The following is a 16,398-nucleotide window of genomic DNA, read 5'->3' on the forward strand; positions in this document are numbered from 1 at the left end:
GGTACGGAAGTTCAAGCAAATGTCTGTAAAATACTTGGACACTTTGTGTAAGTTCAGTGAAAAAGAAAAGGTTGTCTCTCCTCTAAAATACCCACCAGTTCTAAAAGTTATAATTTCACTTTCTCTTTATATGTCGATAGGTTTCCCTTTATGGGTCAGCCAGTGCCAGGGGCTCAGACCAGTGAAGGCCAAAATCATATGCAGCAGGCAATTACACAGGTAATTACAACTTGATACGGAGTTTAAACAAAAGTGTTTAATAATGATCATGAGGTTTTGAGGTTTTTAATTGAATCATGTTTTAATATACTTGTCTGTATGTTTTACTGAAATTTCTAGGACGGAAATTTGACACCTCAGATTTCTAGACCTAATCCTCCCAATTTTGGTCCTGGTTTTGTCAGTAAGTACAAATTTAATAATTTATTATATGTTGATGTTTCATTCTACAGTTCTGTTTTCTTTAAAATAAAATATCCTTAAATGGATCTTGTCTCTCAAATATTCATCCTTTAAAAACTGAGTCATTTCATCGTTACAATATCAATTAATAAAGGGGTGCATAGTAAATGCTATTAACATTTTTTCTCTAAAGCTATCCCCAAAGAAACACCACAAGGAAAGAGAGAATCAGAACAAACAGAAAATTAGCATTGTTTTAATTCATGTGAGAATAGTAATGTATAAACTGACAGACTGCTGTTTCAAAAACCTGGTGTTGAGTTGTGGTGTAATAGTCTGAGCTCAGTGAGAACAACAGTCTGTCTTGATGGGTTATCTTTTATTACAGAAGCAAAAGGTTTTGTGTCTCATTGTCATTTTAAAAAATATCAATAAAAGCTTTCTAGGCATTAGTTAAGCAAGACTGACTGGGAACCACAATTGTGGAAAGCAGAAATATATAGCATTAGTATTTTGCATTTCTTATTTCTGCTTTCCCTAGATTGATCGTAAGTCCTAGTCTCTATGATGAGAAAGAGATTTATTAGCAGAAATTAAAACTAAGCAAATGTTGGGAGAGGAAGACCACATTAAAAAAAAAGGTGTTTCTGTAACTGCAAAAACTTTACTTGAGATTTATGAATAAGAAACAGAAGTAAACACCTCCACCTTTTCCAGAAACTGGAGTAGCAGCGCTAAATGTGTAATGAGGCGCTTTAGTAATATTTTCTGTATTAATTACTGGTGAAATTTGACATGGCAGTCAGCAGTGGCATTGCTTAGCTTGAGAGTAGGGGTGGTTGTGAGCATTTGAGAAACACTGTTTTTCATTTCAGTAGTAGTTATTCTTAACTGGAACTTGTTAATATTTCAGTATTTTCATTTGCACTTTCACATTGCTCCCATCTGCAGTTACTCACCATTGTTTCCACGCAATTGTCCCTTCAGGTTATGTGATTAGTTTCGCAGAATTTATTGTTGAAAGAATGGGCGCCCCTTGAGACTGTAGCTAGCTCTGTGGATTGATTTAGTTGAGCTGCTAGATTTGATGGCTGTCTGTACCGCAGTGACTGTTAAACTGGAAGGTGGTAGGGATTGGAGCACAAGGAGGACGTGGTTATCTTGAAAATCATACTGTCGTGTGGGTATCTTTATTAAACAAACTTTATTTACAAAGATCCATACCATATTCCTAGTTACCTAGCTCATTGCCACAATGCAATCATGACACAAGATACCATCACCAAACCTTCTCTCTTGCCTTCTGGGCTTAGTGCAGATCAAGTGTTACCAGACATGATTGTTTTGCCTCGAGAAAAACATCAGAGAGAGATGGACTGCTCATAGCAGATGAGCATTTCTCATTTGTAAAAAGAGTAACGTCTCCGTTACAGTTTAAGTGAGAGTGCATTTTTGCGTGCAGAGGAAAAGGCACCAGTGCTGAAGGCCCTGTGCAGAGGACTGAGCAAGTTATTTTTACAAAGACTATATCTTTCTTTCATTTCATGAATATTTGATGGATGTTTATACTTCTTTTTTTCCTGAGAACTAGTAATAAAAATAGATTTATATTTACAAAACTCTTCTGCAAACACCAGAATTAATGAGGCCGTGTTTCCTGTAAATTTGTGTCCTTACTCCCTAATCTCTTCCCTTGTACTTGAGTAGTTCCAGAGGCCTTCCGCATCTTCTGTGGCAGGGCAGGGTACCACCAGGTTCTGTAGCTGCTTTCAAAGCTATGGTTGCTCACTGGCTAGCCAAGTTCACATTTACTACCTGGACAGCAGGCTGGTGTCCCTGGAAAGTAAGGGACTGAGGTAAGACTGCTTTCTCTCAATAAGGGCAGTCATTTGGATCTCTGTCTCCTTTACTCAGATCACCCCAAGAGCTCAGTATCTCTTGAGATCCCAACTCTGTCAAATTTGGCTTAACTTGACCAACAATTTCATAAACCGAGGGGGGAACCTGATAAACCTCATCTCTATGAAGTAGGATTGAGAGCTTACCCCCAGGATGAGATCATATCATACTTTATATTGTTTCTCTCTAGATGATTCACAAAGAAAGCAATATGAGGAATGGCTGCAAGAAACACAACAGCTTCTTCAAATGCAACAGAAGTACCTCGAGGAGCAAATTGGAGCACATAGAAAATCAAAAAAGGCACTCTCAGCAAAACAGCGGACAGCCAAGAAAGCTGGCCGTGAGTTCCCAGAAGAAGATGCAGAACAACTTAAACATGTTACTGAGCAGCAAAGTATGGTCCAAAAACAGCTAGACCAGGTAATCATCTGGAATCAAAACTGATCACCTTCATGCTAAGCTGTCATACTGCTGTAACTCACTCCTTTAAATCTCCTAAGAGATGAATTGAAATACTTAAATACAGTGGAACTTGTTTAAAGGGAGGTACTCCTGATCATATTTGGCATGTAACAGCATTACTCTGAATTGCTGGTGACACTGGAGTCGTAGGAGAATATGCTACGCAAAAGTTACAACAGAAAGCTGTGCTTTGGGAAGAGGGGAAACTGCTTAGCAAAATGATTTGCAACAGAGTTTCTGGCACCATGAAAGCATAAAGAGTCAGACTGCGAAGGAGGAAGGTCTTAGCATGTAGGGCTCTGTGTTTCAGGCTTGAATGAACCTGATAACTTGGGCTTTTTCAGGTGTCCTTATGTAATCAGAACGTCTTGATTATATGCCAGTTGAATGTTACTCTTTGAAGATCTCTTTTCATTACATCTGCAATGTTAGTGTAGTTTTATGATCTGTCTAGTTCCTAGACGCCGATCATCAGTGTGTTATCTGTTATTGTGTCATAGAACAATATAGGTCAAAGGGATATCTGGAGATCATCTCATCTCCTGACCAAAGCAGAACTAGCTTCATGGTTAGCTCAGGTTGCTCAGGGCCTTGGCAGTCAAGTTTTGTAAGTCTCCGAGGGTAGAGATTTTTCAGCCTCTCTGGGCTCCTGTTCCAATGTGTAACCACTTTCACTGTTGGGTGTGGTTTTTTGTCTTTCTTTATATTCAGTTGGAATTTCCCTTGCTTCATCTTGTACCTGTGATTATAATAAGTGAGATTAAAGTTAAACCTGCGATAGCTTTGATTAATCTATGATATGGCCAACAGTACTTAATGCTGTGTTCTTCAAGACACCATTTATAAATTATCTGTCATGAAGATGTCTCCTTACTGCATGAGTGGGAAATCTTTTCATAGTCAGGAAAAAATACACCTGCTGAACATGAAAATGCTTCAGAATTACCCTTTATTAGTATGAGGGGAAAAATTGGCAGCAGACTTCGAAGTCCAAAGTGATATTTCACTGTCGAGTTCTTGCTCCTGTGTTGATTCAAGACAGAGTATGCACTGGATAGAATACTAGTTGGCTTGTCTTCTTTTCACTATATGAAAGAGGGATGGAGCAGATAAATTATGTCTACATCATTTCTTCCTTTTTCTTTTTTCCTTTCCACAATGAATCACAGGTAGAATAAATGGAAAAAAAATTCACTTTAACCAATCTTTGTTGTACATACGTCAGTTTAGTCTTACAGTGGAGTTATGCTGAAGTAACAACTGCTAATCATGGCATTTCAGGCAGATTCATTTAGTGCCCCATAATTAAGGTTCTTATATTTTTCATCTTTAAACTCAAGTTTCTCATGCTACTGGTAAATGCCCTCCACTCGCCTTCAACCACTGGTTTAGACCAGTCATCCACATCCTAAACAACACTTTGTTACATACCTAGCAGGAGCCTAATAAGGTTTTATTAAAGTATATTTTTAAGAACCTTCTATTTGAAGCAATTCACCGCTCTTTCACATCAGATCAAGTAATTTTTCTGTAATTAAGCTTTTGTTAGTTTTTGAAACGGATGAAGTCTATACGTGTATATATAAAGAGCTCTCAAATCCCTGTGAATTGCTGGTTCTGGTCAGAGGCACAGAGAAAGCAGCAGTGACTTTGTGCAATGTGAGCTTATGTCTGACAGGGTTATTAGCTCAGGCACGGAGCCACGCAGACACTACCATATTGTCTCTGCGGCCAGGGCAGTTTAACCGTGCTAATAAGCTCTGCCTTGTTCTCCTCCACGCTCTTAAAATGACCAGGGTGATCTGCGCAGGTCAGCTCAGGTCCAGCTGGGAGTAGTTGGTGCTGGTCCTTGGAGATCTCAAGTAATTGCAAAACCAGTCGCGTCGCTGATCCGCCACTGCAGACCCTGGGAGGGCATAGTGGTTTGGATGCCTCGTTGTGTAGGCATGCGGAGCCAGCATGGGTTTAGTGCTGTATACCCACCGAGAAGTCCTGGAGCACTGGACTGCGCCATGCAGATTGATCCAGTTGGGTGGCTTTGTTCATCTGGCGGCGTCAGAGCTCATAAATCATCTTGGATCTGTGATTACAGTGCAAATAGAGTTTTGGATGCATCTGTCTTGTGTTCTGGAGTTTGTTCTGTAATATCTCTGTTGGCCTGAGTTTTCTGGCTTGTCCCTTGCTCGAGATAAAGGAGAGTGCTATCAAACATTTTAAATTATGTTATGGGCTTTTTCTATCAGTACAAGCAGCAAATGGAAGTTGTGGAAGTCATAATCTAATGAAGAGAAGTGAGAGAGATTTTCCATAATCTATGTATTATTAAACAGTGGATTACAAGCCCTTTAATTTTTTTAGAGAGCAGTGTAGTTAGGTATCTGTTGTGTTTCTGAAATGCTCTTTCTTGTCAAGTTGACACTGTCATATCCTTCCATTGGCTGCTTCTGCTTGCCTTAAAAATAAACTGCTAGGCTTAACTTGTAGTGTCCACCTTGAGTTTATTTTCATCCTGAAATTTAAAATTTTCAAGCAGCGGTTGCCAGTTTCGTCTGCTGTGGGATGTTTGAGGATCTGCCTGTGAATAAATGGGAAGCTACCTCACTGTTTTATAGAATCCTAGAATGGTTTTCCTGCAAACTTTTCCTTTTCAAATACATCTTTTAAAAATTTCTGCTAATGTGTGAAGATCATCCATCTCACTGATTCCTTTTTCCTGTCTGTTCCCAACTATTGTTATCCCATGTGTGGAGGATAAGATCTGTAGGACAAGGATCACTTTTTGGTTTAGATTTGTAAAGTCTGTAGCACAGTGTCATCTTGGTACGTAATTAGAACTTTGAGGCACTGTTATTTTTTCTAAAATTTTGGGATGGATAGTATTTCTTATGAAATAATGGCTAATTAGCCTTAAAAAGGGGGAGAAAATAAGGCTGTGCAGAAATGCTGGTTTTGCCTGAAGTTCATTGTCTACTGAAATTACAATGGCGAGTTACGTGTTTTATGCCACTTACATAGTACATGTCAGAGATGAATAATGACTTCTTTAATTTTTAGATTCGAAAGCAGCAGAAAGAGCATGCAGAACTAATTGAGGAATATCGAATCAAGCAGCAGCAGCAGCAGCAGCAGCAGTGTGGAATGGCACCCCATGCTATAATGCCTGGCGTCCAGGCTCAACCACCAATGGTTCCAGGAGGAACATCACCAGCAATGAATCAGCAAAACTTCCCCATGGTGGCACAACAGCTCCAGCATCAGCAACATACGGTGGTAATCCCTGGGCAGTCCAACCCAACCAGAATGCCGAATTTATCTGGATGGCAATCTGCAAATGCCCCTGGAAGTCATATTTCCATAAACCCAGCAAGGATGCAGCCTCCAATGACACCGTTGCCAATTACTCCTGGTACGCAAGCTCCTGTGCCTGGTCCAAGTGCAACTGCACAGTCAGGGCCACCACCAAGGGTGGAGTTTGAGGACAATAACCCTTTTAGTGAAAGTTTTCAAGAGCGGGAAAGAAAGGAGCGTTTACGAGAGCAACAGGAGCGGCAACGCATTCAGCTTATGCAGGAGGTAGATAGACAGCGGGCTTTACAGCAGAGAATGGAACTAGAACAGCACGGTATGATGGGGTCGGAATTAAATAACAGATCATCCTTATCTCAGATACCTTTCTTTAATTCTGATCTACCATGTGATTTCATACAAACTCCGCGACCTCTTCAGCAGTCTCCACAGCATCAACAGCAACAAATGGGGCAAATTCTGCAACAAGGGTCTGTGACCTCGCCTCCTGCCACAAATTTTATGCAAAGCAGTGAGCGAAGGCCAGTGGGACCTACAACTTTTGGACCCGATGCATCTGCTGTTGCAGGTGGAGCCCCTAATTTCCATAATGTAAAACAAACTCATGGGAATCTCCCTGGGGCTGCCTTTACGCAGAACCAGGTCAGGCCTCCATTTACTTCTCCTGTACCTTCATCTGCAGTGCTCAGCAGTGGTGCCCCGTGTGGTTCGGATGCTAGTGTGCCCCAGGCAACAAACTTCCCTGGATCAAGCCAGTCTCTCATACAGCTGTATTCTGACATAATCCCAGAAGAGAAAGGAAAAAAGAAAAGGGCACGAAAAAAGAAAAAGGATGATGATGCCGAGTCAATAAAAGCCCCATCTACTCCACATTCAGATATAACTGCACCATCAACTCCAACCATTTCTGATTCTACCTCCACCCCCACAGTTAACACCCCCAGTGAACTTTCACGTCATCAAGATGAACAAGAGTCAGTGGAGTTAATGGGCCCGTCAACATCAACTGCAGGAGAGACCCAGACCTCTCCAGAGCTGGAATGTAAGCTCCCCAACAGCAGTCTGCCACAGAAACAGCCGAGTGTAAATACAGAGACTGAAAAGCCTAAAACAGATACACCTACCAGCATTCAAGAAGTTAAACTAGAAAAGGCAGAAACTGACCAGTGCTTGGGTCAAGCTGAGCCTAAACCAGAAAATCCGAGCGGTATTAAGGTGGAAGAAGATAAGGTCACATCACAGCCTGCCTCTTCAGCTCAGAGTCCAGCGCAACCAGCTAGCGTTCCAGCAGCAAAAGGGGAGTCAGGGAACGAATTGCTGAAACACCTGCTTAAAAATAAGAAGTCCTCATCTCTTCTAAATCAGAAATCAGAGAACAGTGGCCGAACAGAAGAGGAGGCTTCTGGGGATAAGAAGTTAACAGAGAAGCAGAGTTCAGCTGAAGGAATGGTGAGCCTGTTACTGGTTTTGTCATACAGTGGTCATCAACAATCAAAGGCTAGCTCGTGCCTTCACCGTGGGCATTTGTGAGAGGGTGGGGAGATAACCTACCAGCACAAGGGTGCCATAAACAGCTTTAAGGAATTTTTAGCTCCCTTCCTGCCTTTTCCCCATGCGTAAATCATCTGTGTTACAAAAAGAACAAATTTTAATATGACTTTGTAGGTCAGTGTATTCAAAAATTATTAAAATGCAAAAAAATAGTTTTTCTCCAGATAATCATTTTAAAAAATGCCACTTCCTAATTTTTACCAAGATTAAGGCAAGATTGACTCTTAATTACCTACCAGTATGTGTCCGTACAGTCTACGGCATGTCTGTATGCTGCTTTCTTCTGTGACTCCACCTTAGTTATGCATGGGATGACCTGTGTGTGCCTCTGCAGAGGTACCAGGCTGGGCTTCACACCCCTACAGCTGCACTGTTTGGAGCGTTCTGTGAATGAACCAAGTCCATGCTCATGTTTTGCCTGTGAAAATCATATATTGTCTCTAATTTTAGTAGAGACTATGCTCTAGGATTTTTCTCAACAGTGCAAAATTGTTAAATCTCCTGAAATTGCTGCATTTCTGTGTTACAGAATATTTCTCTAATTAATTTTACTTTAATGGAAGGGAGCATTAATTCTTCATATTAATGGCATTATGTGATTTACTGGTTTATAAGGTTCTTAAAAACAGACCTAAAGAGAATTGCTTTCTGTGGAGGTGGGATACACTTTACACTTAGATTTCTTGGTCACTTTATTGTAATCTTTAATCTCTACTTAGTTTTGGTTTATGACTGCCTAAACTCTAAATACATCCTTGAAACAAAATTTAAACACATTCAAACTGAATAAAGACAGATAAAAGTAAAGGTGATTGTGAACAGCAGGTAACTTAGGTAATTGTTAGAAGATCTGCTGTTAAAACATATATGACAGGAATAGCGGTGAGAGTACTCGTGGTAGGGGTTGTGCAGAGCCGCTTAATATAAAAATTATTAAAAAGAAACTGGACTTTCTTTTGGCTTGCCACTGTCTGTTGCGTTACTAAGTCCCATTCTGATTGCTTTTACACAACTATCCTTTTATGTGAGGCATGGCTTTGCAAATTCATACTGAAAGTATTCAAGTAAATGGTACAATCCAGAGCTATGTCACAATACTGGGTTTGTTTCTAACCTCAAAATATCGTATTAACTTACACGTCTTTTTTCTGTAACCAAGTCTGCCTTTCATTATGCCCTTGTGAAAATCTCTAAGGTTGCATGCACATGGAACTTTACTTTAGAGGATATTCAAAAGAAAATTTTTCTGGTCTGTGAGTTTTTAATGATGTTTTCAGATGTCAGTGGTGGTAATGTTAAATCATAACTCTGTGCGTAGGGACAGTGCAGCAGTTACAGTTGCCAGTGAGACAGCAAAGTAAACAAACCGTAAAATAAGTTTGTTATCGAAGAGATTTATTATACTGTGCGTGTTCTTTTAGACTATCATGCCGTAAATTTGAATGAACTGTATATTAAAAAGTCAACAATTCTGCTTCCCTTCCTTTTTTTATACCCTTCCTTTTTTTATACCAGCAAACTGCAGGAAACCAGATGCAAGGTGCATTTGGGTGTAGTAACAGCCAGCTTCAAAGAACAGATGTAGGACCTGAAACCAAGAAACAGAGAAATAAGCGAACTCAGAGGACAGGAGAGAAGGCAGCTCCTCGGTCCAAGAAAAGAAAAAAAGAGGAAGAAGAAAAGCAAGCTATTTACCCTAACGCGGATACATTCATCCAGTTAAAACAGGTAGATTAGAAACCACTCTACTGATGTTTGGGGATCTGCAATGCTTATATGTTACAGTTCAATTAATTTCTAATTTTGTATTTTTTTTTAATATAGCAGCTTTCTCTTCTGCCTTTGATGGAACCAATAATTGGAGTGAGCTTTGCACACTTTCTTCCCTATGGCAGCGGCCAGCTAAATGGTGGAAATCGACTTGTAGGAAGTTTTGGTAGTGCTACTCTTGATGGGGCTTCAGATTACTACTCCCAGCTCATTTACAAGGTACAGTTTTAATCTGGATTTCCATTGTGTGCTCTCTGTGGGAAGAGAACTTCGTGACATTACTACTGCTAGTTGGTTAGAGTTCCTGCCTTTTATATGCAACCAGAAGAGAATAATTTTCTGTTGCTAGATTAAATAAACAGTGCAGTGGTGAAACAGTCACCATTGTTTTACTCTCTGAAAGTGGAAATCAGTTCTAGAAACTGTGCTGTAAACTAATAAAAACTACAAGTATTCCTTTTACAAATGGATGCTAAATAGTGAAAATTGTAATTACAGTTTTATGGAGCAGAAAAGGCTGAATTCTCGGTACTTTGCAAAGTCATTGAAAACATTAAAGCATTTCTTAATGGGAATTAAATGGGAAATAGACTTTTCTCATTTGTCCACCAAGCCCTAACTAAGCACCTGAGAACTCTGAAAAAAATACGTTGTTTGTTGACAGAACGTAAAACTCAGTCTTTGGGATCAGAGTGGCAGTATTGGGAGAGCAGCAAGATAGTGAATACGTAGAATCAAATTTGCTACTTGGCTACCCTAATATAAAAACTGTAGTAACTTACTGAAAACCAGGGGTGTTTACTCCAGCCTGACACGGCATGTAAGCTGCAAATGTGACCTAGCAGGAATGGTTGCTGTGGTCAAAGTGAATAATAAGTATTATCTTTGTAGGCATGACTGCGATGAGAACAGGTACTGAAGTTCTCATTTAATTTTCATTTAAAATATGGGCAGTTAAGTAAGCTAGCGAGAAGTTAGCCTGGAGTGTGAACTTGCAGAGTTATCTGCTTCTCCATGGGAACTGCTTCAGTGAAAGCTCATCCTGTGCTAAATGTGAGGTAGCTTCACTGTTAGGGAAAACTGGGTAAGCCAACTTCTTTATGGTGATGGAGAGTCACTGTGGAATAACTCAGACCTTCGCTTAAACTGTAGGAACTTGTTGGGGCTCCCAAACCATTCCTAAAAATGCTGATTGTGCTTTTCTATAACTAATTTAGTTGTATCTTCTTCCAGTAATACATACTCCCCATGTAAACTATTTCTCTGATAATATCATTGATACAAAAAAAGCAAAGCATTCTGTCTTTCGTAGTAGATACTTTTATGTAGTTGGTTGCATACTTGAGAATTAACTATTGCTGCTTATCGGTGCTACCTCTAGGTGTAAAAATATGCGAGCGGGTCACATTATCTGGTACTAGAACAAGAACTGTGTTCCGTGACTGATTTATGGTTCTTTAATCTCACGTAGCAGAACAATCTGAGCAATCCTCCAACACCCCCAGCCTCTCTTCCTCCCACACCACCTCCAGTGGCATGCCAGAAGTTGGTAAACGGCTTCGCAACCACTGAAGAACTTGCTGGCAAGGCTGGTATGTTAGGAGGTCACGATGGTAAGACTAATACGTATTATTTCCGTAATAAATGAGCCAAGTTTGTAGCAAATTACGAAACAGATAACTGGGATGCTTTTCAGTTGCTATAGTCTTCTTTTATAAGAACAGTATGCCTAGGCTCTTTAAGGCTGTAATCATTATTATCCAGCTTTATTTTACACCAGTGTAATGTCAAATTTTCCCTTTCCTTTTTGAAAACATATTGAGAGCTAAAAGCAATCTTCAGAAACAGAAAAGAAAACCTTAAAATCAATTTTCTATGTCCAGTACAAATGACTAACCACTTAGTTGAGTGAGCTCAAAAGCAGTCTCCCCAAAACGTATCCTCAACAGGCTTCATGTGTAGTCATATGTATTTTCTGATGCTTGTAATTTGGTCAATTAAAATTTCTTTCTAATAAATAAAACTTTATACTGCTTTTTCATAAGGACTGTTCAGTGATTAAAATCCTTTTTTCCAACCCCTTTTCCTTTATTGTCAGCAAGTTGTTGATTTTTTTGTTGATTTTTTTTTTCCCCAAGTGAGTCAAAAATTGTCTCATACTGGCAAAAGGCACACTCAAAAGCCTTTTGAGTCCTTTTTGCTCAAAATTTGCAGGTTTTTGTAAATACGGAGATTAATCATGAACAGTCAAAATTTTTTGAAGTACACGTGGGTGAGGGTGGTGTTACCATCTGCTGTAATGCCTTGGTTGTATCAGGGAGCCACCAATACCCCCATACACAGAATGTCTGTCAATAGAAGAGCTGTACAGATGTCTCATTGTGCTGTGCATTTCTGGTTTTAGTTACCAAAGCTCTGGGACCAAAGCAGTTCCAGTTGCCTTTCAGACCACAGGATGATTTATTAGCAAGAGCAATGGCTCAGGGCCCTAAAACTGTGGATGTTCCTGCTTCACTTCCAACACCACCTCACAACAATCAGGAGGAGTTAAGGTAGGTTTTCCTCGATGTTTTCAAATACGTATTTGGAGCAGATTCTGTGATCTTTCAGTGGGAGGTGAGACTCTGAAGAAACAAAATCCATTGTGCGCAGCCACACAGTGCAGAGAATGTAACGGGATCATTTGTCTTAGTTAACTCCTAGCATTCCACATGTAGCGTAGTGAAATAGGTGCTCTCTGCCACTGCTAGACTCTAGATCCTGTGAAATTGATAAGAATTCATTACCTTGCTCTCTTAAAAATGGAAGAAATCTATATAAATAGATATTTTTTTTCCTGGAGCAACACGGTACTGTTGTACATGCCTGCTGTACCAGACAGCAGTACTGTGCAAGTGTCAGACAGCCTGAAAACTCCCCGGCTCTACTGAGTTTCTGTTACTGTGTGAGAAAAACTTGCTAGAACACGCATTTCCCCACAAAGATCTTCCCTTTTGCCTCCCTTTCACTTGCCTAATCAAAAGTTGGGTGTCCGTGAAGCCCTGAAGCACGAGGTGGGATGGACCAGTGAATACAGTTAAACCAGAAAGTTTAAATATTAAATACTAATTTCTACACACGTAGATGGAGCCATGGGGAACAGACAGTTCTGTGTTGGAGCCTGGGCTTTGTTAGTGCCTCTGTTTTTCTATATGTATGTTTCCCAAGAAACCACCCTGTACAATGGAGTTATGAGATACCTAGAAGTAATGGGCTACCACGTAATTGCATTCCATGACTAGTGGCAAGAAGCAAGGTTCTGAGATTGCAATAGCTCCCTGTCATCGTTTATAACTTTGGCTTTCCAAAGGTTTTTTAGACCATTTCCAAAAGGTTTCTAAAACGGGTTTTTTTCGGATTTGTTCCAGGGTTCAAGATCACTGTGAGGACAGGGACACTCCTGACAGCTTTGTTCCTTCTTCCTCTCCTGAAAGCGTGGTGGGAATGGAAATAAGCCGGTATCCAGACTTGTCAGTTGTAAAGGAGGAGAACCCAGAACCTGTACCATCTCCCATCATTCCCATCCTACCAAGTAGTACTGGAAAAGGTGAGACTGCAGCAGAGCAAACAATCACAACTAGGCTTTTATTTTCTTTTTTTTTCCACATCCACATGCACATAGGATTAACCTGGTGTGTTTGTTTTATTTTCAGGTTCAGAAGCCAAAAGGAATTACATAAAATCAGAACCCGGTTCAGGAGCGTTACCTGGTTCTGGCTTCTTTGCCTCTCCGCTTGGACCATCCCAGAATGGTCCTAAATCTGGCCTTATATCCGTAGCAATTACTTTACATCCCACAGCTGCTGAGGTAAAAGAAATAAGCTTGTGTTACATATATAAAATACAACAGCAGTTAATATCTTTTATATATAGTGAATCTGAAGAGGTTATAGCGTAGCACAATAAAGCAGCTGCTGTAATCTAATAATTTATATTAGTGCTATCTTACTACCTGCCCAATGAGAACAAAGGTATGTTTTTATTATTGTTTTTAGAACATTAGTAGCGTTGTAGCAGCATTCTCCAACCTGCTCCACGTCAGAATTCCCAACAGTTACGAGGTCAGTAACGCTCCAGACGTCCCATCCTCCATGGCAACCGCCAGCAGTCACAGAGTGAACCCATCTATGGAGTACAGGCAACCCTTACTACTTCAGGGTCCTCAGGCAGGATCCATGGGACCTGCCAGGATTGTAGGGTCTTATGGACTGAAACAACCTAATGTGCCGTTTCCCGCAAGCAGCAATGGTGAGTAATTCTTTTAAGTTGTCGGTACCAACATTTTAACTGAGTCAATATTAATGCATTTCAGCCTCATAAAGTCATGCTCTGGAATTAAATAATTGATTCTTGTTCTAAATAATGTTTTTCTCTTCTTACGTGATCAGTACATGTGAACCAGCTCCTGACAACTTAATAGATCTGATCCGTCTCCGATTTCTGTTATCTACATCACTGTCTGAGGTATTTCTTCCAGTAGTTCCCAACATTCTTAGGGTTTTTTGTCCAGTCTGATTTTTAAATCCATCATTCAGACAGACTGTTCCTGTTCTGGAAAACTTGACGCACTTGTTTAAGCGTGTATTCCTTTGTTGGTTTCGTTATTAATTTCTTAGACAAGAATGTATTTTTGCCTTGTTCACACAGTTGGTTTTGGTCTAGATTAAACAATTTCCCCATCAGGATGGAGTTTAAAGCTTGCCTTCCATGCCCTGTCCAGGAGGATGCTGCTCCTCTAGACCACTGAAGAATACTGTGACTTCTCATAAATTTGGTTTAATCTGATACAGCTTCTAAGAGACTTATCTATTTTCTAGGTATAGCTGGCTATAAGGATCACAGTCAGAATATTGTGGAAGGCTCAGCACTGAGACCTCGGTGGTGCTCTCACTGCAAAGTTGTGGTTCTTGGTAGTGGCGTGCGGAAGTCCTTCAAAGACCTGCCTTTCCTTAAACAGGTACTGTAGTGGGAGTGTAGTTTCTTGCGTGTAAGGGTCAAGGAGCAAACAAAGGCAACAGAAACTACCACTTCTCATGCCGACTGATACCACTTCCAGGTTTCTTTGTAGTCTCCTTTCTGTGTCTTCTGATTCAGGATGGGACATTCAAGCACATTCGTAGTACAAATGAGAAACGTCAAAGTTGTTACTTTGTAAGATGAATTTTGGTAAATATCAGTAAATATGGCAGCTTCCTGAATTCTGCTACTAACCTCCTTCCCTGACCACTTCAGGGACCTAAATTCACAGGAACCTCCTTGTAAGGCAGCGCCATATTGCCACGTCAGAAAGTGCTGCAAGAGCCAGAATGCTTACACTGGTTTTGAGCCAGAAGCAGACTTCGGTCTCAGTGTCTTACATTTTACACTGTTTCTTGTGTAAACGATATCCCAGGCTGCTCCTTACGGCCATACACAGAGTATATGCACTGGGGACTGTCACTCATTAAAGAAGTACCACTGCTCTTTGTTCGAATGAGATTGAGATAATTACGCAACAACGGTATCTAGTCAGAATTTATATACAAAAGCAATGGGTTCTTGTAGTCAGAAAAGCACTGAATTCCCAGTAATGTTTTGCAGGTGGATTGGTAGATCAACCAGTCTGATGTATCTTTGATGAGGCTGAAAGGAGAGGTTCTTTCACCATTTAAAGATAAAAGAAAATGGATTTTACTTTGCAAGTGTGCCTATGGAGCAGATGGGTGCATGGTATAGAATGCTTTATTTTGACTGTTAAACTTCTGTTAAAGGCAAGAAATCCTGAAGAACAAGGTTGTAGGCTGGCGGTAATGTTAGATCTGTCAAATAATCAAGTATTTATATCACTGTATCGCTCATTATCTCACAAATGTTCTACAAATAAAGAGTTTCTAGCCAGATTGGAAGACGTTTCATTACACTTACCCTGTGAAGAATGGTATTAAAGGCACTTCTGATAATCTTCCCTGTTTGATTCCCAGGATTCCCAAGAAGGCTCTGATAAAATGAAGGACATTGTATTCTGTAGCAACAACTGCTTTGTTCTTTATTCAGCAGCTGTGCAAGCAAAAAACTCCGAGAACAAAGTAAGTATCAAATGCTGGTAGGCTCTAGTGAGCAGAAATTATTGCAGCTATTTTCTGAAGAACAGAAATGGGAGCGGGGGGAGTTTGCACTTTGTTTTAAAGATTTATAAATGAATTGTTCTGTATTTGGGCGTTGAGATTCTGAACCAGCAGCGTGAAGTAAAATTCATATTTGCAGAACTTTCTGTCTGACAGAGGTGCGTGGCAGAACAGCAGCCACCTTTTGCTGTCCTCTCAGGCTGTGAAGATGCAAGTCTCAAACAAGTGGTCATTTAACTTCTCCGGGTGCTGTATGAAACCACAAATAGATCTTTCAGGGCTATTTTCTGCCTTGTGATCTGGCTTATACGGTTAAAAACTATTGCAACTGTGCAAATAATAACTGAACAGCAAGTTTGCAAAAAGACTTTTATTTGTTCAGGGTAACTGGAAAAATAATCTTATTCCATTACTTTATTTGGGCAAAGTTACCATTTTAAAGCATTAATTACCAAATCATTATTGAAGAGCCTGCTAACTGACAGTGACGAGGAAAATGCATTCCTACTTATTTTTTCAGAAGAAATATAAAAAACCCCAACCTGGAGGCAAAGATAAATGTGTGTACGTCCACATCCTTTTAGTGTCCCACGTAGCTCATTTTCACTTGTATTTAAACAGGGTAACATTTCTGCACAAGTGCATCAGCATGTACATAATTAAGTTAATTAAATGTCATGTTCAGCCTCTTGATCCTTTCATTTACTCTCTCAAGATTAATCATACAAACCAATTAAGCACTTTTAAATCTAAATTTCCTTCATTGTTCTTGTTTTCTCTCCTTTTTTTTTTTTTTTTTTTTTTAACCAGATCTCTGCAGGTTTAATTCTTATTTACTCTGACAGAATAGTTAAGTCCTCAA

At 40.0% G+C, this 16,398-nt stretch overlaps 1 protein-coding gene across 16 annotated transcripts in view; it reads left to right on the forward strand.

Moving 5' to 3' along the window:
- The window catches only part of KMT2C (lysine methyltransferase 2C), a 197,350-nt gene that overhangs the window by 174,776 nt on the left and 6,176 nt on the right, over positions 1 to 16,398 (forward strand). For 12 of the 16 annotated variants that reach the window (XM_054816544.1, XM_054816550.1, XM_054816546.1 and 9 more), the window contains 13 exons: positions 141 to 219; positions 340 to 403; positions 2,492 to 2,724; positions 5,821 to 7,521; positions 9,139 to 9,351; positions 9,448 to 9,612; positions 10,865 to 11,006; positions 11,798 to 11,945; positions 12,801 to 12,979; positions 13,086 to 13,240; positions 13,428 to 13,680; positions 14,250 to 14,389; positions 15,393 to 15,497. In XM_054816544.1, coding sequence (XP_054672519.1) covers positions 141 to 219; positions 340 to 403; positions 2,492 to 2,724; positions 5,821 to 7,521; positions 9,139 to 9,351; positions 9,448 to 9,612; positions 10,865 to 11,006; positions 11,798 to 11,945; positions 12,801 to 12,979; positions 13,086 to 13,240; positions 13,428 to 13,680; positions 14,250 to 14,389; positions 15,393 to 15,497 — 3,577 coding nt within the window. Of the gene's footprint in view, positions 1 to 140; positions 220 to 339; positions 404 to 2,491; positions 2,725 to 5,820; positions 7,522 to 9,138; positions 9,352 to 9,447; positions 9,613 to 10,864; positions 11,007 to 11,797; positions 11,946 to 12,800; positions 12,980 to 13,085; positions 13,241 to 13,427; positions 13,681 to 13,820; positions 13,897 to 14,249; positions 14,390 to 15,392; positions 15,498 to 16,398 lie in introns of those variants that run through there. The other 4 variants (XM_054816553.1, XM_054816548.1, XM_054816545.1 and 1 more) reach the window with 4 other exon arrangements.

The sequence above is a fragment of the Grus americana genome, chromosome 2, assembly GCF_028858705.1.
Source record: "Grus americana isolate bGruAme1 chromosome 2, bGruAme1.mat, whole genome shotgun sequence".
NCBI lineage: Eukaryota > Metazoa > Chordata > Aves > Gruiformes > Gruidae > Grus > Grus americana.